General features: G+C 48.3%; 1 protein-coding gene and 1 long non-coding RNA gene across 4 annotated transcripts in view; one reads left to right on the top strand and one right to left on the bottom strand.

Moving 5' to 3' along the window:
- Positions 1-7,069: 7,069 nt before the first annotated feature.
- Positions 7,070-13,020, bottom strand: TRIM52 (tripartite motif containing 52). Its single transcript, XM_033178844.1, is given in 2 exon segments — positions 7,070-9,139; positions 12,180-13,020. Coding segments are annotated over 2 exon segments (831 nt in total). The 5' UTR covers positions 12,990-13,020; the 3' UTR covers positions 7,070-9,118.
- The window catches only part of LOC117064791, a 34,199-nt gene continuing 21,628 nt past the window's right edge, over positions 11,061-23,631 (top strand). Inside the window, exons 1-3 of one of the 3 annotated variants that reach the window (XR_004429680.1) lie at positions 11,065-13,557; positions 15,774-15,913; positions 16,193-16,387. This is a non-coding gene — a long non-coding RNA (uncharacterized LOC117064791). Of the gene's footprint in view, positions 13,558-15,773; positions 15,914-16,192; positions 16,388-23,631 lie in introns of those variants that run through there. The other 2 variants (XR_004429682.1, XR_004429681.1) reach the window with 2 other exon arrangements.

The raw sequence follows: 23,631 nt of genomic DNA, 5'->3' as shown, positions 1-23,631 counted from the left end.
TTTTCCCTTGAATGCTGAGGTGAGGCTGAGGGAAAGGTGCGTGGCCAGGACCAGAGGGCCTACTGACTGCCAGCTAAAACTGGACAGGAGGCTTTCCCACGTACTTTAAGATGATGACCAAAATCTTTACTGTCTCCCTGCAAAATCAGTGTGGCTTCCTCTGGCATGTCCCATACTCTTGTGTTTTGTGGCCACACAGGCCCTCCCGTCTTCCTCCAAACTCATTAGTTCTCTCCCACACAGAACACACATTGTTCTGCCTGGAAGGCCCATCACATTCCTCCCCAACCCTCTCAGTTCAATCCAAGCTTCCTTGGGGTCTCAGCTTAGGTTGCCTGTTCAGGGAAGCCTCTGGGACCCTCAGGTCTAGACCAGGTGTGTTTCATGCTTTCATAGCGGTGGTGTAGTGTATACTGGTCCTTCTTACCCCTCAGGAGTCTCCTCACAAGGACTGCTCTGTTTCTGCCAAGTGTTGCATTCTCACCACCCAGTAGAGGGTTTGGCCTGTGGAAGATTCTAATTTTGGTGGCTAGCCTCATGGGTTGAAAAGTAAAGGTCAAGTAGTTAAAGGAAGGGCGTTCCAGGCAGAGGGATCAGCGTAGGTGCAGAGGTTAGGGAGGGATAGCTTCGAGGGACTGTTAGGGAGTGAAACCCCTGAGGGGCAAGGAGCCCTAGTCTGGAAGGCCTTGCTGCTAAGGGAACTGGATTTTGTCCTGAAGCCTAGAGTAGTTTCTTTAAGAGTCTGATCTCCCTTGGGCACGGTGGCTCACGCCTGTAATCCCAGCACTTCAGGAGGCCAAGGCAGGCAGATCACGAGGTCAGGAGATCGAGACCATCCTGGCTAACATGGTGAAACCCGTCTCTACTAAAAATACAAAAAATTAGCTGGGTGTGGTGACGGGTGCCTGTAGTCCCAGCTACTCGGGAGGCTGAGGCAGGAGAATTGGTTGAACCTGCGAGGTGGAGGTTGCAGTGAGCAGAGATCATGCCACTGTACTCCAGCCTGGGCGATAGAGTGAGACTCCGTCTCAAAAAAAAAAAAGTCTGATCTCAGCACTGTCCGCCTAGACTACTTCTTTTTTTAGAACAAGTTTTTATTGCTACCTGCTAAAAAGGCATTTATTGTCAGGGTGCAGGCTAGGTTGGAGGAATAAAACTAGAAACAAGAAGAGTTAAGAAGCTACTGCAGTAATCAAGACAAATGAGTCAAGCCAAAAGCTGAGGTGCTATACAGGAAAGTCTCTAGGGGGACCCTAAATTTAGCGGGGGATGGTGGTGCAAGACTCCTACAAAGTGGTACTAAAGGAGGGACTGAGTACTTACTAAAGACCTTACGATTAAGAGGTGGAACATCTCTTCCAGTCCTCTCTCATCCCTACACTACTTCCTTCAACTCCAGTGTCTAGAATGGGGCTCTGTATATAGGAGCTTTTTGTTTGAGCATGGCTCACACCTGTAATCCCAGCAGTCTGGGAGCCTGAGGTCGGAGGATCACTTGAGCTCTGGTGTTCAAGACCAACACAGTGAGACCCCATCTCTACAAGATTTTTTAAAAATTTAGCCAGGCATGGTGGTGCACACTTATAGTCCCAGCTACTTAGGAAGGAGGCTGATGCAGGAGGATCGCTTGAGCCCAGAAGTTGGAGGCTGCAGTGAGCTATGATCATGTCACTACACTCCAGCCTGGCTGACAGGGCGAGAAGTTGAGAGACCAGAAAACAGGAGTACAAGTATAGGTGCTGTTCCACTCTTAGTGAGGTGGGTTATGAAATTAAATCAGTTCCTGGAACAAATCTTACAAAGAGATCAGAGATCAACTGCGGTTTATTTTATTTTTTTTTGAGACAGGGTCTCACTGTCACCCAAGCTGGAGTGCAGTGGTGCCATCTTGACTCACAGCAACCTCCACCTCCTGGGTTCAGACGATTCTCCCACCTCAGCCATCTGAGTAGCTTGAACTACAGGCGTGTGCCACCATGCCTGGTTGATTTTTGTCTTTTTGGGTAGAGACAGGGTTTCACCATGTTGGTCAGCCTGGTCATTAACTTTTTAAAAAAATGTTTATTTCCTGATAAAGATTCAGCATACATTTTAGGCAGAAGTCTGAGGTCTAGCAGTCCCCCAGAAAGCATTCTGTTGTCTATTGGGGCTTCTTTGGGAGATGGACTGTGGGCTAGGCCTGGGTGCTTTGGCAGATACAGAGTCACAGGCTGTGGAAAGGGGATGGTCCAGGCAGGACTATAATAAATGCAGGGATGGCTGGGCGCAGTGGCTCATGCCCTCTAATTCCAGCACTTTGGGAGGCCAAGGCAGGCGGGTCACTTGAGGTCAGGAGTTCAAGACCAGCCTGACCAGCATGGTGAAACTCTGTCTCTCCTAAAAATACAAAAATTAGCTGGGCGTGGTGGTGCACGCTTGTAATCCCAGCTACTTGGGAGGCTGAGGCAGGAGAATCACTTGAACCCAGGAGGCAGAGGTTGCAGTGAGCCGAGATTGTTTCACGGCACTCCAGCCTGGGTGACGGAGACTCCATCTCAAAAAGAGAAAAAAAAAAGGAAATGCAGGGAGAAGGCAAGCTTCTAGCCTCCTTGTTAAAGGATTTAAAGTAGCATTAGATGGTAGAGAGAAACAAAAGATTCACTTTCTCAGCTTTCTACTGGAGAGAGAACTTCATATGAACTAGGGTGGGAAAAAGGTCAGAATGGGACCCTGGGGCTGGCTAGCTCAAATTTGTATGAGGGATAAAGGGCAGTCCTCTCTGCTCACACTAAGGCTAAATGGCCAGGGCCTGCTGAGAAATCACATCCTTTGCTGTAGGGGTAGAAGGGATTCTATGTGCCTAGGAAATGTCAGAGAAAAAGGGGATGTGAGCTCCATGGGTCCTCTCCAGGCCACCTGGATCCCCCCTTATCTCTGTAGGACTCTGCTTACTGCCAGCTGGAACTGTCAACCAAAGGGCTCTAAGTTGGCAACTCAGTCCCTTAAGAGGAGGGGAGATAGCTGGGTGTGGTGGCTAATGCCTGTAATCCCAGCACTTTGGGAGGCCGAGGTGGGCAGATCACCTGACGTCAGGAGTTCGAGACCAGCCTGGCCAACAATTAAAATTACATTTTAATTTTTTTAAATATAAAAAAATTAGCTGGGTGTGGTGGCACATGCTTGTAATCCCAGCTACCCCGGAGGCTGAGGCAGGAGAATTTCTTGAACCTGGGAGGCGGAGGTTGCACTGAGCCGAGATCATGTCACTGCACTCCAGAGCCTGAGCGACAAGGGTAAAACTCAAGTCTCAACAAAAAAGAAAAAAGATGAGACGAGAAAGATAGGAAGGCCTAAGCACAAACCTCAGCAGGGGGAATCGCTATATAGGATGAGCCTCCTTGTTCTTAAAGGCTATTTTTATTTCAGTTGGCTGTTTGGAGCTGTGTAAAAAAATGAAAAAACAAAACAAAACAAAAACACACAAAAACCCTCCAAAGGGCTACTTCTAATTCAAATCCCCGAGGTGTCCATCTTTCCCCTTCCTTTAGGGGAGGGAGGAGGTGAGACAAGTAATAACTTAGAGGGACATTTCCTTCCATCTTTGCAGGTCTCCTGATAAGAGGAACCTTGCTGCATCTCCTACACTTCTCATGAGCAGAAATGAGCTCACTGCCCCACACTCAGGATTCTCATACCATACTTCTGAGGACTCTCTGGTTTGGACAGACTATGATTAAATTTATCACAACCTTTAGTTCTCATGGCCTGGGAGGCCATCTCCTCTCCTTAGACCCTGTTACTCCTAGATCCTCTCCTCTCACTAACTCTGTCAGCACAGACTGCTCTCCCTTCCAGGACTCCAAGAGCTCCTCATCACCCTCATCTCCTGTAAAAAGCAAAGAACCCACCTACCTGCTTTAATACTAGGTTTTGCTCCCCATCCCATTTTCAAAAAGTCAGGCACAAAGTAAAACCCTCCTAGCTTTGGGGAGTCTATTTTGAGGTTCCAGCTCTAGCCCCAGCCCTTTTTTGATAGGAAGTAATACAGTTTATTTTCTAACTTGTTTCCCTTAGTTTTCTCCTGTCTCCTCACCCGTGTAATCCACGTGTATCAGAAGTGATAGGTGACTCAAGATCATTTTGGTCAGATTTTAAAAATACAATATTTTCTCCTTTTATGTCTAAAAATACTACCTTACAGCCTAGCACTCCCAGCTGGAAAAAGAAAGTTGTTTCATTTCTGTTTTTATCCTCCCCCTTGGACTTGCTCCTCCCAACGGCCCTAGGAAGAACTAGACTTTCATTGTACAGAACTGTGCTGTTAAATAGGATTTGATAGCCACTAGCTACATGTGGCTAATTAAAATTAGTTAAATACTATCTTAAAAATTTAGTTCCTGAGTTGCACTAGCCATATTTCAAGAGCTCAAGTAGTATGTAGCTAGTGGTATCTACTGTATTAGCAGACACAGAATACTTCCATTGTTACACGAAGTTCTATTAGCTTGAATGTGGAGGACTAGTGTCCTGAGCTCCCTTTCTTACAATCCCATTTTACCAGCCAGCAAATATTTGCAGTAACTTCACTGTTACAGGATAACTTTCAGAGGGGTTAGGAATTGGGGGTAGGAAGCAGCATAGAATCTACAGGTCTTATAGGAGTTTCAGGAGGCATGGCATAGACGCCAGGGGTTGATGGTCAATGGGAGGAGCCTCAGGTTTTAAGAAAGTACTTCAGGGGCTGATGTTATATTATCAGTCCAGGACCACTTCCACTGGAACTGAGGAGTAGCTGAAGTGATTGTTATTACTCAAAATCTCTGGAGCTTGATTTTATAAACTGCTTTATCTGTCATGGTTTTTGTTCTCCCAAAAAGTGACATAAGCAGCAGTAATGTTTAGGTTTGTTGACTTTGCTACCTCACTCCAAGAGCTGGGAGAAGTGGGTGCCATATCCATTAATCCACTGATGCTCAGGGTTTTTTTTTTTTTTTTTTTGACATGGAGTTTCATTCTTGTTGCCCAGGCTGGAGTGCAATGGTGTGATCTCAGCTCACTGCAACCTCTGCCTCCCAGGTTCAAGTGATTCTCCTGCCTCAGCCTCCCGAGTAGCTGGGATTATAGGCATGCGCAACCATGCCTGGCTAATTTTGTATTTTTAGCAGAGACAGGGTTTCTCCGTGTTGGTCAGGCTGGTCTCGAACACCTGACCTCAAGTGATCCGCCCGCCTCGGCCTCCCAAAGTGCTGGGATTACAGGCGTGAGCCACCATGCCCAGCCCTCAGGGTACTTTAATAAAGTGCTAGCTACGCAAGCCTATTCTTCCTCAAGAGTAGGTGTTCCACTTTTGAACACCTATGCCAGGCACCAGCTATAGGGCTTAAGTGAGGATGATATGTGGATATGACCACTTTCCCTGACTCTACACCAGTGGTTCTCAACTGGGGATGATTTGGCAATGTCCCTTTATGGGACATTTGGTAATGTCTAGAGACATTTGTGGTTGTGACAACTAGTGGAGGGGTATTACCTGCCTATGGTGGGTAGAGTCCAGAGATGCTACTAAGTATCCTACAATGCACAGGACAGCTGCCCACAACAAAGAATTATCTAACTCAAAATGTCAATAGTGTTGAGGTTGAGAAATCCTCGTCTAGGCTTGGTGTGGTGGCTCGTGCCTGTAATCCCAGCACTTTGGGATGCTAAGGCAAGAGGATCACTTGAGCCCACCAGGAGTTCAAGACCAGTGTAGGCAATGGAGCGAGACCCCGTCTCTACAAAAAATAAAAATAAATTAGCTGCACTATAGTCCTTGTTACACAGGAGGCTGACGCGGGAGCATTGCTTGAGCCTAGGAAGTAAGTGAGCTGTGATCGCACTACTGCACTCCAGTCTGGGCAACAGAGTGAGACCCTGACTCAAACAAAATAAAAAAACATTGAAAGAAAGAGGCCGGACACGGTGGCTCAAGCCTGTAATCCCAGCACTTTGGGAGGCTAAGGCGGGCAGATTACGAGGTCGGGAGATCGAGACCATCCTGGCTAACACGGTGAAACCCCCGTCTCTACTAAAAACACAAAAAAATTAGCCGGGCATAGTGGTCGGTGCCTGTAGTCCTAGCTACTCGGGAGGCTGAGGCAGGAGGATGGCATGAATCCAGGAGGCGGAGCTTGCAGTGAGCCGAGATCGCGCTACTGCACTCCAGCCTGGGCAACAGAGTGAGACTCCATCAAAAAGAAAAAAGAGAGAGAGAGAAGGAACAAGAAATCAATCAATCAATCCTGGTTTAGATGATAACATGGATCAGGCTTTTTTGTTGTTTTTTTTTCCCCAGACAGTCTCACTCTGTCGCCCAGGCTGGAGTGCAGTGACGTGATTTCGGCTCACTGCAACCTCCACCTCCTGGGTTCAAGCAATTCTCCTGCCTAGGCCTCCTGAGTAGCTGGGACTACAGGCGCCCGCCACCACACCTGGCTAATTTTTTGTATTTTTAGTAGAGACGGGGTTTCACCGTGTTAGCCAGGATGGTCTCAATCTCCTGACCTCATGATCTACCTGCCTTGGCCTCCCAAAGTGCTGGGATTATAGGCCTGAGCCACTGTGCTCGGCCTGGATCAGGTCTTTATGCCAAAATGAACCATGCAGTCTAGGCTCAGTAGGATAGTAAGGCTGTTAAATGTCTGATAAATTGGGAAGGAAAAAAATATGGAGTCAGTAAAACAGTGGGCTCTCTAAAGCTGAAGGGCAGGTATAATTGGAGTGTGCTTAAGTGTATTAGAAGGCTAACAGCTAAGGTCATAGTGCAATGGGAGTTGATTTCAGATGTGTAGCCAATCTGTGTGAAGATGAGATCCAGGGTACAGCCACAGAAGTACAGGAACAAGTTTAAACAGTCTGATTTGCGATACAGCAGTGAACAGCTGAACCTAATAGGGAAGGAATTCAATAAACAGATGAGCTATATGTTTTTCCTCAGTGTTTTTGTAGCCCACACCTCTACTTTTCATATACCTGAAAATCTCCCATTCACCCCTTACGTGTTAATTAAAATTTCAAAATTAAGTATGATTAAAATTAATGAAAGCAATAGTAATTTTAGAAGGAAAAAAATTTATTCAGATGACATGATAGCCATGTCACTGTTAAGCCTGAACTTTTCTTTCCTGGGTGGTGTAAAAGGTTCAAGAAAACAAGCTACTTTTAATAACACTCTTGCAGTGTTTTCTCTCCAGAGCTAGATATATCAAAACATTAAAAAATTAAAAACTTTTTAAAGGTGTAAGGAGCAAATGGAATAACAAATAAAGCTTTTTCATCTGTTTAGTCATTTTATACCCAAGTTTCTCTAGAGTATTTATCTGGAAGTTTCTAGTCAAAACAATTAGACTTTGAGTTTCACAAACTCCTCTTGAAGCTCTTTCAGTGAGGCCTGCACATCAGTATGAAACACATTCTTTCCAAAAGCTACCACAGGTAGATTTTAAGAACAAGCTCAGGAGAACATCACTCAAAATAATTCCAAGTATTTCACTTTTTTCCTTCAAATGACATTGATGAATCTGGTCCTTAAAAGACTAGTCAAGAAAATTAGACATTTTTTTAGCATTAGTTTGCTCATACATACATATGCTATATTCTTATGTCTATTTTTGGCAAGTTTTGATGTTCATTATGAAATGAACAGCGAAACTGGTGTTTGCCTCTTGACATTTCAATGTCAATGTATTTTAAGCTTCAGTGTGTTAAAACTCTGCTGAAAAATTTTAACTTTTGAAATGTTCAAGTATAGATTCTTTTTCATTGTTCTTCCAACCTTGGGGTTGTTCTGTCCACGAGTTCGGCAGAATCCATTTTTCTTTGACAACCAAGAAACTTCAATATGTAACAGAAAACATGGAATGGCATTTAGATCTTCAAAAAGCAGGGCAAACTGGAACGGATGTACTGTTTCTCACAATGGTCTATGCTGACAGCAAGGCTGAAGATTTCCAGTAGGTTATGGGTTATCAGTGAAAGTTGATGCTTGGTTGTGACAGCTGCAGTATATCTTGAATCCCAGTTTTCTTCAATCTTTGCCAGAAACCCAAATTTAACACAGTTTGCTGTAGTGCCATTAATATTTACTGCTATAAAATTTCCTACAGCTCAGTTCATTTGATACAGCTGCAAGTCTTTGGTGGTCAAGTAGTAGGCTCACAAAAACAGCACATACAGTTTTGAAAGCCTTATTCTGAATGTAAGCAAAGTACAGTTTTCTTCATCAGTAGATTCATCTCGACTAACAGCAATGAAGGATGAGCCGATTTTTTTTTTTTTTGAGACAGAGTCTAGCTTTGTTGCCCAGGCTGGAGTACAGTGGCGCAAGGGCATCTTGGCTCACTGAAAGCTCCGCCTCCTGGGTTCATGCCATTCTCCTGCCTCAGCCTCCTGCGAGCTGATATTTTTTAAGATCTGAAGTTTGATACATTCAGTCATTAATTCAGAGTTAAGACTGCAGAAGTAGATGAAGAAATTCTGGAATTCTTTATTTGTGGCAGCACTCAGAATGCAAAGTTTCACAAGTTTCTCCATTTTTTTCTCCTTTGCAATTAAAAGGGCTATTTAATATTAAGCTTTCATGGCTTTGAAGATTCCTGTGAATATTTCAATGCTGTCCAGTCTTAAAGCTGCAGAGAATCGGGCTTTGCAGAACACTCCACTGTTTTTAATGGCATGAATTTAGCAGTGTTTGGCATGGTGTCACTGCCCAACACTTTCAGATAACTCAAACTGAAGAAGTTGACCCTATCTTCTGCATAATAACATGAATATATACTTGCGAAAAGCCTCAAAATTTTTTTTTGGCTGCCATTTTTAGCTACCTCAAAGGAGATAACAGAAAAACAAGGAGTACTGATGATGGAAGCATCTGGTCCCTCTTGCAGAGTGATGAATGATTTTATTGGTGGCAGCTGGGTGGCAGGACAATCCAGGCATCCAGTTATGCCTGAGCCCCAATAAGTGAAATCTTTGTTCATTTTCTTTTTATACACCCGTCTGCTTCCTAAAACCTGACACCATTTAGTGGTGCCCTTGGTCATATCTAAATGATCTTACTTTCATAATCCTTTGATTCTAGCTTGCAGAGTCAAGACGAACTCTAACTCATGGGATGGACAAACTGGAAGATGTAAAATAAGTAAGGCTTTCTGGGTCAAAAAGCCTCTTTTTACCCAAAACCAAATTTTAAAAGAACATTGACCTCAAAACAATAACACTGTCCTGGTTATGCAATAGAAATAGCTATATAAATGTAATCATATCCTTAATGAACAACTCCTGTGGCTACCCAACTTTTCACACCTTATTGATTATAGGCCTTGCTGTGAATGCTTTCTTGCTCTATCTGAAGTATTCCCACCAAAGAGCTGTTTCCACCTTTATTTCCTATATTATGAAAAATGAAGTTTTTTCAACATTGTAACAAAGTATATGATAATGTATACTATATTAAATAAACCATTATACAAAAATAGTTCCTTTTACTGTTAACTATTATTATGACTTTGGTCAGTAAAATTCTAAATCATGCAACTATAATTTACATGTTTACCAATGGAAGGAAGTGACAATTAACTGCATAAAGAATGAAAGAGACAGCGGGGCGCAATGGCTCACGCCTGTAATCCCAGCACTTTGGGCGGCCGAGGTGGGGGGATTACGAGGTCAAGAGATTGAGACCATCCTCGCCAACATGGTGAAACCCTGTCTATACTAAAAATGCAAAAATTAGCTGGGCGTGGTGGTGTGCACCTGTAGTCCCAGCTACTCGGGAGGCTGAGGCAGGAGAATAGCTTGAACTCGGGAGAAGTAGGTTGCAGTGAGCCGAGATCGCACCATTGCACTCTAGCCTGGCGACAAGCGAGACTCCATCTCAAAAAAAAAAAAAAAAAAAAAAAAAATTGTGTCTTAACTGTGCACTTATCAATATTTACTATAAAATGGGGGAAGGGGATGATGATAAAAGTTAGCAGAGGAGGGCCGGGCACGGTAGCTCATGCCTGTAATCCCAGCGCTTTGGGAGGCCCAGGTGGTGGATCTCCTGAGGTCAGGAGTTCGAGACCAGCCTGGCCAACATGACGAAACCCCGTCTCTACTAAAAATACAAAAATTAGCTGGGCATGGTGGTGCATGCCTGTAATCCCAACTACTAGATGTGCTGAGGCAGGAAGATCGCTTGAACCTGGGAAACAGGTTGCAGTGAGCCGAGTTTGTGCCATCGTACTTTTGCCTGGGCAACAGAATGAGACACCATCTCAAAAAAAAAAAAAAAAGTTAGCAGAGGAATGGAAGGTTCTCTTTTTTCCTCAGCTTCAGCGTACTAAGACCCAGAAGCATAGGACATAAGTTTTTTCCATGGGATAATTTAGTTATTACCTTGGGTGAAAACATGGTGCTAGGATTTGTCCTTAAAGTCAGATTAGTGTAACAGAGGTAGCAGTGATTTATGGTTAGATTTGTGTCTTAACTGTACACTTACCAATATTTGCTATAAAATGGGGGCAGGGGGTGATAATATCTACTGTTTGAAGCCTGTAGGACAGTGTTCTGTGTTTGTGTTTTGACTGCAACTCAAAGTAAGCAATATATTTTTAGACTAAGTATACACATGTATATATATAACTTAAAAGTTTCATAAAGCAATACTTACCCTTACTATGTCCATGTGTTCTAATATTTTCTCTTATTTCATTTTGAGGTAATGCTAGGCGTGACCCATTTATTTTATTTTAAGACCCACTAGGCCGGGCGCGGTGCCTCAAGCCTGTAATCCCACCACTTTGGGAGGCCGAGACGGGCGGATCACGAGGTTAGGAGTTCGAGACCATCCTGGTGAACACAGTGAAATCCCGTCTCTACTAAAAAATACAAAAACTAGCGGGGCGAGGTGGCGGGCGCCTGTAGTCCCAGCTACTCGGGAGGCTGAGGCAGGAGAATGGCGTAAACCTGGGAGGCGGAGCTTGCAGTGAGCTGAGATCCAGCCACTGCACTCCAGCCTGGGCGACAGAGCAAGACTCCGTCTCAAAAAAAAAAAAAAAGACCCACTAATTGGTCAAAAACACAATTTGAAAACCACTGCTATAGGAGAACAAGAGGAAATACATTTTATAAACTGTAAAGCACTACTAAGATGTGAGCAACTGCTGCTGAATATCCAGGTCAACCTTTATGGGCCTGAAGACAACCTCTCTTTCGTTTAGGCACTGCCAGGAGTCAAATCTACCTACACTTGTGGTAAGGAAGATGGTACTCACTGTCGTTGAGACAATTTTCTAATGCTTAGAAGTCAAGACTAGAAAGCAAGGCATTAACCATATCAGCACCCAAACAAGGGAAGACAAGTTACAAGAAAGCCAAATAAAACAGCAAACATTTGTTTAGTGCTTTATGGTTAACATATGTGATCTCTTTTACTCCTTACAATCCTAGGGAAAAAGTGAAGCTCAAGGAGGTTGACACCTGCCCAAGACTAGACAGTAAGTGGCAAAGCCAGGTCACCTGATCCTAAATCCTGCACTCCTTCCACTATGATAAAATACCAGGAAAGAAAAGTGATCAGGATATGAGGCACATTCTGATCCATCAAAGATGCTTTGCCTTGCTCTAGAAGGAAAACGGATCCTACTCAAGGTAGGATGCAATCCCAGACTTTCAGAGGAGGGTGTGGCCAGTTGCTACCAGTAGTCTAGGACTCACATCTGGCATTTCTGTCTACCAATACATCTATTTTGACACTGTTTGTGCTGAGGTCCCAAATGTCTATTATCTCCAAGTACTGTGGCTTTCTATTCCTATCTGTACCTGTCCCAGGGACTTGGTCAAGGACTCACATTAGAGAGAAATGAAGTACTGGGTATCTGTTACTCGTGTCCCGCGCACTTAGGTAGACAAGACAGTAATAGCAGTAGTGGTCCGCTTCCAGTGACCGTCATATTATTTGTTCAGCTTCCTCTGGGGAAGCCAATCTGCCCCAGCCTTCATGGTTTTGTGTCTCCTTTTTTACCCATATGACCATCTCTCTCCACTGTGTCTCCCTCATCAAATAAAGAGTTTAGCAACTAAGTAGCTGAGGAGGTGGGAAAGGAATGCCACACATTCCCCAGCTCTCCTAGTTACCTTTCCACTCCCTTCAGCCCCCCACATTCCCTCATTTCTCTCACCTGGTACTCCTGAAGCACCTCCTCCAAAGGCACCACGCTGTGGTGTTTGTGGCTCCTGGATTCTCGGCACACCACACAGATGGCCTCTTTGTCCACCTCACAGAAGAGTTTCAGGGATTCCTGGTGTTTGAAGCACATGCCCTGATCATTACTCCGGTTCCCCCGACAAGGAGTGGGGCACATCTGGCGAATTATGTGGACCATGTTAGCCAGCTGCAAGTTGGGACGAAAGCTGCGACGTGTAAAGCTCTTTCGGCACTGGGGGCAGGTGAACTGCCCTGGAAGGGGCGAGGAAGGAGACGGGTGGATGTCAGGATACAGCTCTTCATCTTCGTCCTCATCGTATGCTTCCAGTATTTCTTCTTCTCGGTAGACATCAATTCTCAGGTCAGGTCTCAAGCCTCCTAGGTAATAGTCCTGATCTTCCTCTTCTTCTTCCTCCTGGTCCCACATATGGTCTACGTTGTCCCAATTAGTTATACCACTGTCACCGAGCCAGAGTTCACCGTCCTTTTGGTCTTGGAACAACTATTCGTCAGCATTCCCACGATACAACACCTCTCGAATGGAGCCGTCCCATCCATCCACGGCCCCCACCGCTTCCCCGTCCTCCTCTTCCTCCCATTCATCTTCCTCTTCGTTCTGGCCCTCCTTGTCCTTCTTACCCCACAGCTGGGTCACACACCCTCGGCAGAAGTTGTGCCCACAGCTGATGGACACGGGGTTCTTGAAGTAATCCAAGCAGATGGCACACACCGCTTCCTCCTGAAGGGTCTGCATGGGGCTGGGAGTAGTGGCATAACCAGCCATCTTAATGCCTGCGGCAGGTGTAGATACCTCAGCTTGGAGCTGCGGAGCGGGGACGCGCCTGCAGGCCTGCCTCCAGACTACTCTGGTGAGCCGAGGCAGTCCTCAACCTTGCTCTTCTTCCTCGGGCCCGCAGGGGAGCTTTGATCCCCTCTCTCAGGGTGCGAACGCCCAGATCCAGACTGAGCCTCTCTGGGATCGGTGGGGACACACCAGGCTTCAGCCCCCAGCTGCTCGGTCACGTCACGTCTCTCGCTACCCTCAGGGTGTGCCCTACACTGCGGCGTCCGCCTCAAACGCAGCCGCCAGCTACCCGGCCCGAGGCGACGCAAAATGACGTCTCGCTCACGCACACGCTCGGGAGAGACGCTCTAGGCTGGCGGAGGACCACGTCTCTATGGTGCGCCAGGAGCCGCGCCGGCCGGGAGTTGGGTGAGCTGGGGGGCGCCCGCGCCCGCGCGCCGCCCGCCCTAGCTGGGCTAGTGCTGCAAATTGCAGCCAGCCCCCTCCCCAAGACCCCATTCCCAATCCCCTTCTCGGCTCCCTCGGGCGGCAGAGCGGCTCTGATCAGGTCAGCGGCGGACGCCGGGAAGCGGCCCGGCTTGGGAGAGGTGGTTTGGTTGGTTGGCTGGTTCTGGATGGGGGGGGGGTCAACCCTCGAGCGGGACTGGGTATCCGAGCTGTTGTCCGGCCTGAGCGGGAGCCCCGGGAAGTTTAGAGGGAAGGGGTATAAACCTCTCCGGGAAGCCCCGCCCGGGCCGGGGCCGAGTTAGTCCAAGGCGGTGGGGAAGCTTCGGACACCACCCTGGTGCTGTCCCCTGTCCCGCCGTCCGCGCTTGGGGTGCCTTGGCGGGGATCCGGGTGCCGCACTGGGAGGCCCTGCCGCCCGGGAGGCTCGGATCCGGGGCGCCCAGTGCCCCCCGCTGTCTTCCGGGAGTCGCCGGGCCGCAGCTCCACGCAGGCCTCGGACGCAGCCTCCCGGCGCCCAGGCCTGTTTCTGCTTGTGGGGCCGCGGCTGCGCAGTATTGCGGCGTCTCCCAGCAAAGCTGCGCCCTGGGCGTGGGTCCCCTGAGGGGGCCGGGGCTCAAATTCCCCTCGGTTCTGCCGCCTGCGTCGGGGTAGGGGTTCCGAGTTCCAGCCCTGAGCTCTGTGAGCTCGGCCGGGAGGGGCTGGATTTGGGACCACACTTCCTCACCGCCGTGGGTTAGACTTAGTTTGAGAGCGGCTGGCCCCTCCTTCCTGTCCCGGTGTTCTCCACTGTCTGTTATGCTCTTTATTCCTGCCTGGGGAGGGCGGGCTGGGGGCGCCATCTGGGTCTGTTTTCTACCCCAGCGGGGCCCTAGGACAGTGTCATTTAGACATCACTCTGTCACCTTTCCTGGAGAGGGGCCCTGATCCAGGGCTGAGATTCTTTTGAGATGGAGTCTGGCTGTCGCCCAGGCTGGAGTGCAGTGACGCGATCTCAGCTCACTGCAAGCTCCGCCTCCCGGGTTAACGCCATTCTCCTACCTCAGCCTCCCGAGTAGCTGGGACTACAGGCGCCGCCACCACGCCCTGCTAATTTTTTTGTATTTTTAGTAGAAACGGGGTTTCACCGTGTTAGCCAGGATAGTCTCGATCTCCTGATGTCGTGATCTGCCCGCCTAGGCCTCCCAAAGTGCGGGCTGAGAGATCTTACAGTGTGAGGGGGAATGAGGCCTTCGGGAAAGGCTTCTCAGGGGTTGTCTCCTTATGTCTTCTGTCTCTCCAGGTAGGGACAGAACCAGGTCAGGCCTGGACTTGCAGTCCCAGAGAACAGAGGATGGAGATGGGGGCTGGTACTCATGGGCTCTGTGTATGCCTTCTATGGCCTGGTTCTGTGTATAAATGTTCCACCCCAGTGCTGAGGGCCAAGACACCCCCTTGGCCTTGGTGCTGGGGGCATCCTGGGGCAAGGAGTGTAGGCAGAACTCCCGAAAGTTGGAGATTTGGGGAAATTGTGTCACCTCCCTTTTAGACTCCTGTAGCCCCCTGCAGTGGCAAGATCTCAGCCCACAGCAATCTCCACCTCCTGGGCTCAAGCAATCCTCCCACTTCAGCCTCTGGAATAGCTGGGAACACAGGCATGCACCACCACTCCAGGCTAATTTTAGTTTTTGTAGAGACCGGGTTTCATCATGTTACCCAGGCTAAAGTGCCGTGGCTATAGTCACAATTATTGCACACTACCACCTCAAACTCCTAAGCTCAAGTGATCCTCCTGCCTCAGCCTGCAGAGTAGCTGGGACTACAGGCATGTACCACCATGCTTGACTTAACCATTCTTTTTTAGATTTTTTTTTTTTTTTTTTTGAGACAGGGTCTTGCTCTGTTGCCCAGGCCAAATGCAGTGGTGTGATCATGGCTCACTGCACCCTTGATCCCTGGGCTCAGGTGAACCTCCTGCCTCAGCCTCCCAAGTAGCTGGGACTACAGGTGTGCATTACCACATTGGGCTAATTTTTATTTTTATTTTTTGTAGAGATGAGGTCCTGCTATGTTGCCCAGGCTAGTCTTGAACTCCTGGTTTAAGCAGTCCCGTCTCAGCCTCACAAAGGGCAGGAATTACAGACCTGAGCCACTATGCTCAGCCCCATACAAGGTTTTTTTTGTTTGTTTGTTTTTTTTTTTTTTTTTACCTGCCCTTCAGTAAGAAGTACATTGCACATACTGATCCAATACAGACCTGCATATATATAACAGAAACAAAATTTCTGCAAACTCTTCTTTCCCTTATGACATCCAAGGCACTCTGATATTTTATTTCAGTAAAATGCTGTTGAAGACCCACGGACATGACTGCACCCCTCACTAACTGATCACTGGTTTGGGGAGGAACACCAATGTCCCAGTGGAACCTTGAGAACACCTTGGAGTCCTCCTCTTCCTCTCTGGACCTGAGCCAAACGGTGAGTGGCACAGAGCAAGGACCATATGTATTCTGTTCACTGTTGCATACTCAGTTCATTGACCACAGTGCGAAGCACACAGTGAGCACTCCCTGTGTATCTGCTGAGTAAATAAATGAACAAACCCAGCACCTTTCAGCCAAGTCCTGCTGATTTGTTTCTCCTCCGTTCCAGCCTTACTTCTGCCAGCCTTACTTACTTCCAGCCTCACCCCCATCAGCTTCAGACTGGATAAAAGGAAACCATTTCTCTAAAGGATCATTTGCCCTCTCATTTCAGGCCATCCTGCAGCCACCAGAACCTTCTACATGAAATGAAAGGCTCACCACTTCATAAGCTTTAGGGAAATTCTTGACCAGGTGCAGTGGCTCACTCCTGTAATCCCAGTGCTTTAAGAGGCCACGATGGGAGGATTGCCTGAGCCAGGTGTTTGCCACCAGCCTGGGCAACATAGTGAGACCCCGTCTCCAAAAAAAAAAAAAAAAAAAAAAAATTGGCTGGGTGTGGTGGCTCACGCCTGTAATCCCAGCAATTTTGGAGGCTGAGGCGGGTGGATCACTTGAGGTCAGGAGTTCGAGACCAGCCTGGCCAACATGGTGAAACCCCGTCGCTCCTAAAGATACAAAAATTAGCCAGGTGGGGCGGCAGGTGCCTGTAATCCCAGCTACACGGGAGGCTGAGGAGGAAGAATTGCTTGAACCTGGGAGGTGGAGGTTGCAGTGAGCCAAGATCGTGCTACTGCATGCACTCCAGCCTGGGCAACAGAGTGAGATTCCATCTCAAAAATAATAAAAATAAATAAATAAAAATTAAAAGAAAATTACCTGGGTGTGACGATGTGCGCTTGTAGTTCCAGCTACTTGGGAGGCTGAATTGGAAGGATCATTTGAGCCCGGGAGGTCAAGGCTACAGTAAGCAGTGATCATGCCACTGCCCTCGGCCTGGGCAACAGAGCAAGACGGAATCTTAAAAAAAAAAAAAAATTCCTGGCCAGGCGCAGTGGCTCATGCCTGTAATCCCAGCACTTTGGGAGGCCGAGGAGGGCGGATCACGAGGTCAGGAGATCAAGACCATCCTGGCCAACATGGTGAAACCCTGTCTCTACTAAAAATATAAAAAAATTAGCCAGGTGTGGTGGCAGGCGCCTGTAGTCCCAGCTACTTGGGAAGCTGAGGCAGGAGAATGGCGTGAACCTGGGAGGCAAAGCTTGCAGTGAGCTGAGATTGCACCACTGCATTCCAGCCTGGGTGACAGAGAGAGACTCTGTCTCAAAAAAACAAAACAAAACAAAACAAAAAAACAAAAGCCAGGAGAAAGTCCCAGCCCTGGGCTTGTCTTCTTTCTCCTCTTTGTGGAGAAGCTCACAGATCCGGGTGCAGCAGAAGTGTGACTGCAGCCCAGGCTGCCTCCCTGCGTCTTCGTACCTTCTCCTTGCCCTGCACTGCCACACCAGCAAACAGTAAGCTCTACAGGAGCCACACAGCTTCCCCGGAAGGCAAACAGCTGGGGTCAGGGGTCAACCTGCCAGCTGCCCACACCAAGGGGACAGCTGCCACACCTCACTCTGGCCTGGGGCACCATCTTCCACTTGTCTGAGTTGTGCTAACCCTTCCCTCCTGGAGCAGCCTTTGGCCTGACTTCCTGTCCCCAAAGGTGGTCAGGCACATGAGGCTGAGAGTGCCAGTCCCTCCCGTTGCCAAGGGCGCTGCTGTCCAACCTTGCCATGTCTGTGCCTTCACTGGATTCTGAGCTCCTGGCAACTGCATGTAACTTCACCTGTTTCTTGTAATCAGATTTCCTTTGGAGGCGAGCCCAGAGTCCTGCCCATGGAAACACAAAATCCATTTGAGAACCCAAGGGACCCCAGAGCATCTCCACAAGCCCCTGACAACCTGGACAACTGGCAACTCTTCCCCCTGCCATCCCCAAGGTGGCCTCCCCGCCACAGGACTCCGTGTTCCTTGCATGACTGTCCTTTCTGTTCAGCCTGGGCTCTCCAGAGTGCATCCACCCAGCTTCTGTTCAGCCTGGGCTCTGCAGAGTGCATCACCCAGCCCCTCACTCCCACCCCAGCCTTCGCACATGCTGGTCTAAGTCATCTGTGCCTGCAGACATTAAGGTGGAGGAACGTGATTCCACCAGCATCCCACAGCCTGCGAGGAGGTGAACCCAGGGATTGTGTGTCTAAGTCCACGGAGGGATGAACAGGCCCAGGAAGCAGGAAAATCCTCCTGCCCAGGCCTCGCTCCCACCCCCACTGTCTCCCTGTGTGGCACCTTCTGGTCAGTCAGCTCAGCCAAACACAGGCATTCCAGGCCCGGCTGGACTAGCCTGGACACCTGCCTCTCCCTTGGCTCCTTCCTCAGCCGCTCCTGTGACGGGATAGACAGTGAGCCTAGAGTGAGTGCCAAGGATGTGAGTGTAGCCTCCGGTGTGCATGCCACAGTCTCAGGAGTAGGCCGAGCAGCAGGCACGTGATGAGGGCTCTGAGCACCCTCAGGAGCAGAGAAGTAGCTTACAGATCCGGCAGGTCAGGGTGGCAGCTTGGCAGGAACTTCTTCCTCCAGATCACAGTGGGAAAAGCAGCCTCCACCCCACAGGTCACTGGCTTTGTGTCCTGACGGTGCTGCCACAGCCTGCTCCTGGGAATGGATTCTCTCCCTTGACCCAGACCCAGGAGGCCTCACCTCAGCCCCAGGGATTCCCGCTCAGGGAGGCCAGGGTGTCTCCCGCGTTGCAGAAGTGCTGAGTCAGATTTCTAGGCTTCAGGCAGCCCTGAGATCCACCCCTGCTTGGCACACACCTCTCCTGCTAACTTCTCTGGAGTTGGTCTCAAACCACTGGCTGCTACCCTTCCCTTGAACCCAGCTGAGAGCCATGCCGAGGGACTAAGGGGTCCTCGGAGCAGGCCCTTAGAGCCTACCTGGTGCTCACAGGCCTCAGGTACCTCCTGTTCCAGAGATAGAATATTCTGGAAAGAGCAGCTGCAGCGGGTGCACTCAGGGCTGGCTTTCCTCAGCAGTGTTGCTGCAACTGCATTTCTCAGGACTCTAATTTCAGAAATCGCATCCGTGGAAACTCACACCAGTCATCTTATGCTGGAGAAGCCTGCATGAGTCTACCTGTGACGGTTCAATTCCAGGTCATGGTGGGGAGATGAGCCCTTACACATAGCCTGGGGACTGTTTGTCAGAGGTGCAGAGAGGCTGTGCAGCATGGCGGAATCACACGGACATTGGCAAATCACAGCCAAGGGCCAACTCTGGCCCTCAGCTTCTTTCTGCAAGGCCCAAGAACTAAGAACAGTTCTTAAATTTCAAAAGTGTCACGAAAGAAAACGAGGATTTGTAAGCAAAACAAAAAGAAAGGAAGATGTGAACAGAGACCATATCAGGCCAGAAAAGTCTAAAATATTTAGTATCTGACACTTGACAGAAGTTTGCTCACACCGGGCTAGGAGGCTGGAGCAGAGGCCCCCTGAGTGCCTCTGATGTGGAGATTGAGCCTTATGTCTGTCGTCTTGTGGTGGGACACAGGTTGGTGACCCCAACATAATCGCAGTTGTCATCCTGCATTCCCTCCCTTGTGCCGGCAAGTAGATGCGCACTGGGGTTATTAATGAGTGCTGCTGTTCTGGTACAGGAGTCCCCCCTACTCCTTGGGAGATGTAGTCCATGACGCCAGCTGATGCCTGAAACCTAAGATGACATGGAACCTGACGGCCATCAATCGAAATACGTTTCTGTTCATGTCCCCGCTCACACATGGAATCCCTTTTCCATCTGAACTGGGTACTTGCCATGTACTATGGCATCACTTTGGCTGTTAGAGGCGTGGTAGCAAAACTAACACAAAGCCCTTTTTTCTTTATAATTTGAAGGACAGAAGGTCCGTTCTTACTGTAGATTTTTGCAACCTCAATATACAATTTTTTTCTTACTGAGAACATTCCCCTTTTCACTTAAAGGAGTACTTTATGGCTTCTATTTGGCACACCCGAATTGCCAGCATCCCTACTGTGTGCGTTGGGGTATTATTAAATAAAACAAGGGTGACTTGAGCAGCGTCCTGCCGTATGCAGTTTGATAGCTGAGATGGCTGCTGAGTGACCACGGCAGGGAGGGTGGACAGTGTGGAGACCCTGGACAAAGGGATGGAGCAGCATGGCACCACAGACCCCGGACACAGGAATGGAGCAGCATGGCGCCAGATGCCACACTCCTCAAGACGGAGCGCCCTGTACAACTCAGGAACTGCTTATTTATGGGATTTTCCATTTAACATTTTCGGACTTCAGTTGTTCCCGGGTAACTGAAACCTCAGAAAAGGAAACCAGATAAGGGGAAAGGCTGCTGTGCTGATTTTCCTCTCGAGACCCTGCACTGGGGGCTGGGAACAGATAAAGCAGCATTTCCTATCCTCAGATTGCTTGTGGTTCCTGGGGGAATGGATGCAGTTGTCACACAGCTTGTCATGCAACGGACACAGTAATTCATGCCAAGATTAGTGTGAGGGACATTCAGGAGTCACAGAAGCATCCTCCCCTAGTCAGGTGGGTGTGGGGACAGGCTTTTCTGCAGAGCACCGAGGCTAAGCCATCATTCTATGCACCTTAGCACCACTGCCATCCCACTTCTCCCATCTACATACATCTTTAAAATCAGCTCTGCTGGGCCGGGCGCGGTGGCTCACGCCTGTAATCCCAGCACTTTGGGAGGCCGAGGCGGGCAGATCACAAGGTCAGGAGATCGAGACCATCCTGGCTAACACAGTGAAACCCCGTCTCTACTAAAAATACAAAAACTTAGCCGGACGTGGTGGTGGGTGCCTGTAGTCCCAGCTACTCGGGAGGCTAAGGCAGGAGAATGGTGTGAACCTGGGAGGCGGAGCTTGCAGTGAGCTGAGATCATAACACTGCACTCTAGCCTGGGAGACAGAGCGAGACTCTGTCAAAAACAAAAAATCAAGTGAAGAGACAACCAGCAGAATAGGAGGAAATATTTGTGAAGTATTTATTCAACAAAGGATTTGTATACAGAATACACAAGGAACTCAAACAGTGCAACAGAAACAACCCCCAAATAATGGGATTTTAAAATAGCCAAAGGAGCCGAATACACATCTCTCAAAAGAAGACATACCAGTAGCCAATACGTATGTGAAAAAATGCTTAACATCACTAATCATTAGGAAAATGCAAATTAAAATCACAATGAGATATCATTTTATCCCAGTTAGAACAACTATTATCAAAAAGACTTTCAGAAAATGACAGATGATGGTGAGGATGCAAAGAAAGGGGAGCTTTCATACACTGTCAGAGGGAAGGTAAATTAGTGCAGCTGCTATGGAAAACACTATCGAGGTTCCTCAAAAAACTAAAAACGGGGCTACAGTATGATCCAGCAATCCCACTACTGAAGACCTATCCACAGGAAAAAAAAAAAACCCTGTTTATTGTAGCACTATTCCAAACAGCCAAGATCTACCTAAGTCCACACCAACAGACAAATGGTTAAAGAAAATATCGTACATACACCCACCGGAAAACTATTTTATGCCATAAAAAGAATGGCGTCCTGTCATTCACAGTGACATGGATGAGCCTGGAGGACACCTTGTTAAGCGACATAAGCCGGGGACAGGAAGATAAATGCCACATGTTGTCACTCCTACGTGAGAGCTAAAATAGTTGATCTCATAGAAACAGAGAGTAGAAGAGTGGTTACCAGAGGCTGGGAAGGATGGGTGGGTGGGGAGACAGCCAGAGGTTGGCTCACAGACACCAAAATACAGCTAGACAGGAGGAGTAAGTTCAAGTGTCCTGCACCACTGTAAGGTGAGTATAACTAACCCTAATTTAATGTATATTGTCAAATAACTAGAGGGGCAGATTCTGAACGTTCTCAACACAAAGCAATGGTAAATGGGTGTCAGATGTGCTAATCACACTGATTGGATCATTACACATTGCATGCATGAATTGAAACATCACATGTACCTCATACACGTGTACAATTATTAGGCGTTAATTTAAAAATAATAAGAAAAGTGAAAAAAAAAGAAAGAAAAAACAAAAAGAGAGAGGCAGAGGGAGACTCCATGACCGTCCGGGGGAAGGTGTAGTGCTGGGGAGATCCTGCCACTGCCCTGCAGAAGGAGGGACCCTGATCCCAGGAGTGCCACTGTGGCGCTGGCAAAGGCCAGGAGAGGAGGCTCCTTCCAGGCTCCGGAGGGAGTGCCAGTACCTTGGTTTCTGCTTAGGGGAACCCGCCTTGAACTTCTGATCCCCAGCACTGTGGGAGAATCAGTGTGTGGTGGTTTAAGCCAGCACGCTATGGTCATCTGCCACAGCAGCGGTGTGAAATGACCACGTATCCTACTGACTAAGGCCTGCTGCATCCTGCGAGTCCCAGGGCCACTTCAAACCTGTGAGCGCTGCAGGCCCTCCCTGAGCCAGGCTGGGAGGAGGAGGCCTGGTCTGGGAGGAAAGGCAGCCTCAGAGCTTGTGAGCCCACTGTCTCTGGGCCACCACCGAGACCCAGGGGATGGAGAATGGGGCACAGGCACCCTGGTGCACCCCCCATGAAGCAGAGGCGGTAAAGGTACGCACATGCTCTCCCAGGTGTGGGGAAGGCAGGAAGGAGCAGGTAACCCCAGGTTAGGCCAGGTGAGAAGGGGACAGCACACACCCAGTTGTTCCATAGCTCACACCTGGGGACCACAGGGTGAGCTACACCCACCTAATTTTCATTTTTTAAATTAAAAAAAATAATTTTCATTTTTCTTTGAGACAGGGTCTTGCTCTGTGCCCAGGCTGGAGTGCAGCAGTGTGGTTTCAGCTCACTGCAACCTCCGCCTCCCAGGTTCAAGCAGTTCTCCTGCCTCAACCTCCAGAGTAACTGGGAATACAGGTGCCCATCACCATGCCCAGCTAATTTTTAGTAGAGATGGGGTTTCACCCTGTTGACCAGGCTGGTCTGGAACTCCTGACCTCAAATGATCTGCCCACCTCAGCCTCCCAAAGTGCTGGGATTACAGGCGTGAGCCACCGTACTGCCCACCCAGCTAATTTGTAAATATTTTTTTCAGTTTTTAATTAATTTTTTTTTACATTTTTGAATTAACTTTTAAAAAAAGTTTTAAACTAAGTAAACATGCAAAAAATATCTTCTTTCATTTTCCAATAAATTCCATTAATTTATATTTCAAGTTTCTACTTCTTAGTTGGAAAAATAATCTAGTCAAACTTTGGGATTTCTCAGGCATCTCAGGTTTGAAAGTCACCTTCTGTGTTACCCACCTCTCCCCTTGCCTTCCATCCTGAGGTCCAGGGCTACAATGAGAATAGTGGATCCTTCTCACTGCGGGTTGGGGCCTGCTCTGTCATGACCAGGGATCCTGGGTCCATGCTGTCCTTGGCAGGAAGTGCCAAGGGAGGGACCCTCTCAGCTGCTGGAGTCAATCTGTGGCACTCTGTGAGGCTGGACGCGAGGCACCCCTGCTGGCTCACTCTCTAAGCTGCTTACTAGAGCTGTCAAGCAGGAAGTCTGGAAAGGACTCATCTGCAGGGCTGGCTACATATTTTGAGAAGTCCTGTGCAAAATACAAATGCAGAATCCCTTGGTGAGAAAAGCAGTGGGAAAAGTTCGGTTATACATACTCGACTATAAATATTTTTCTTGTAAAATATGTTATTATTTATAAAACGTAATAGT

Source organism: Trachypithecus francoisi, unplaced genomic scaffold (assembly GCF_009764315.1).
Source record: "Trachypithecus francoisi isolate TF-2019V2 unplaced genomic scaffold, Tfra_2.0 Lachesis_group2, whole genome shotgun sequence".
Taxonomy (NCBI): Eukaryota; Metazoa; Chordata; class Mammalia; order Primates; family Cercopithecidae; genus Trachypithecus; species Trachypithecus francoisi.
This window is presented reverse-complemented; position numbering and strand designations above follow the sequence as displayed.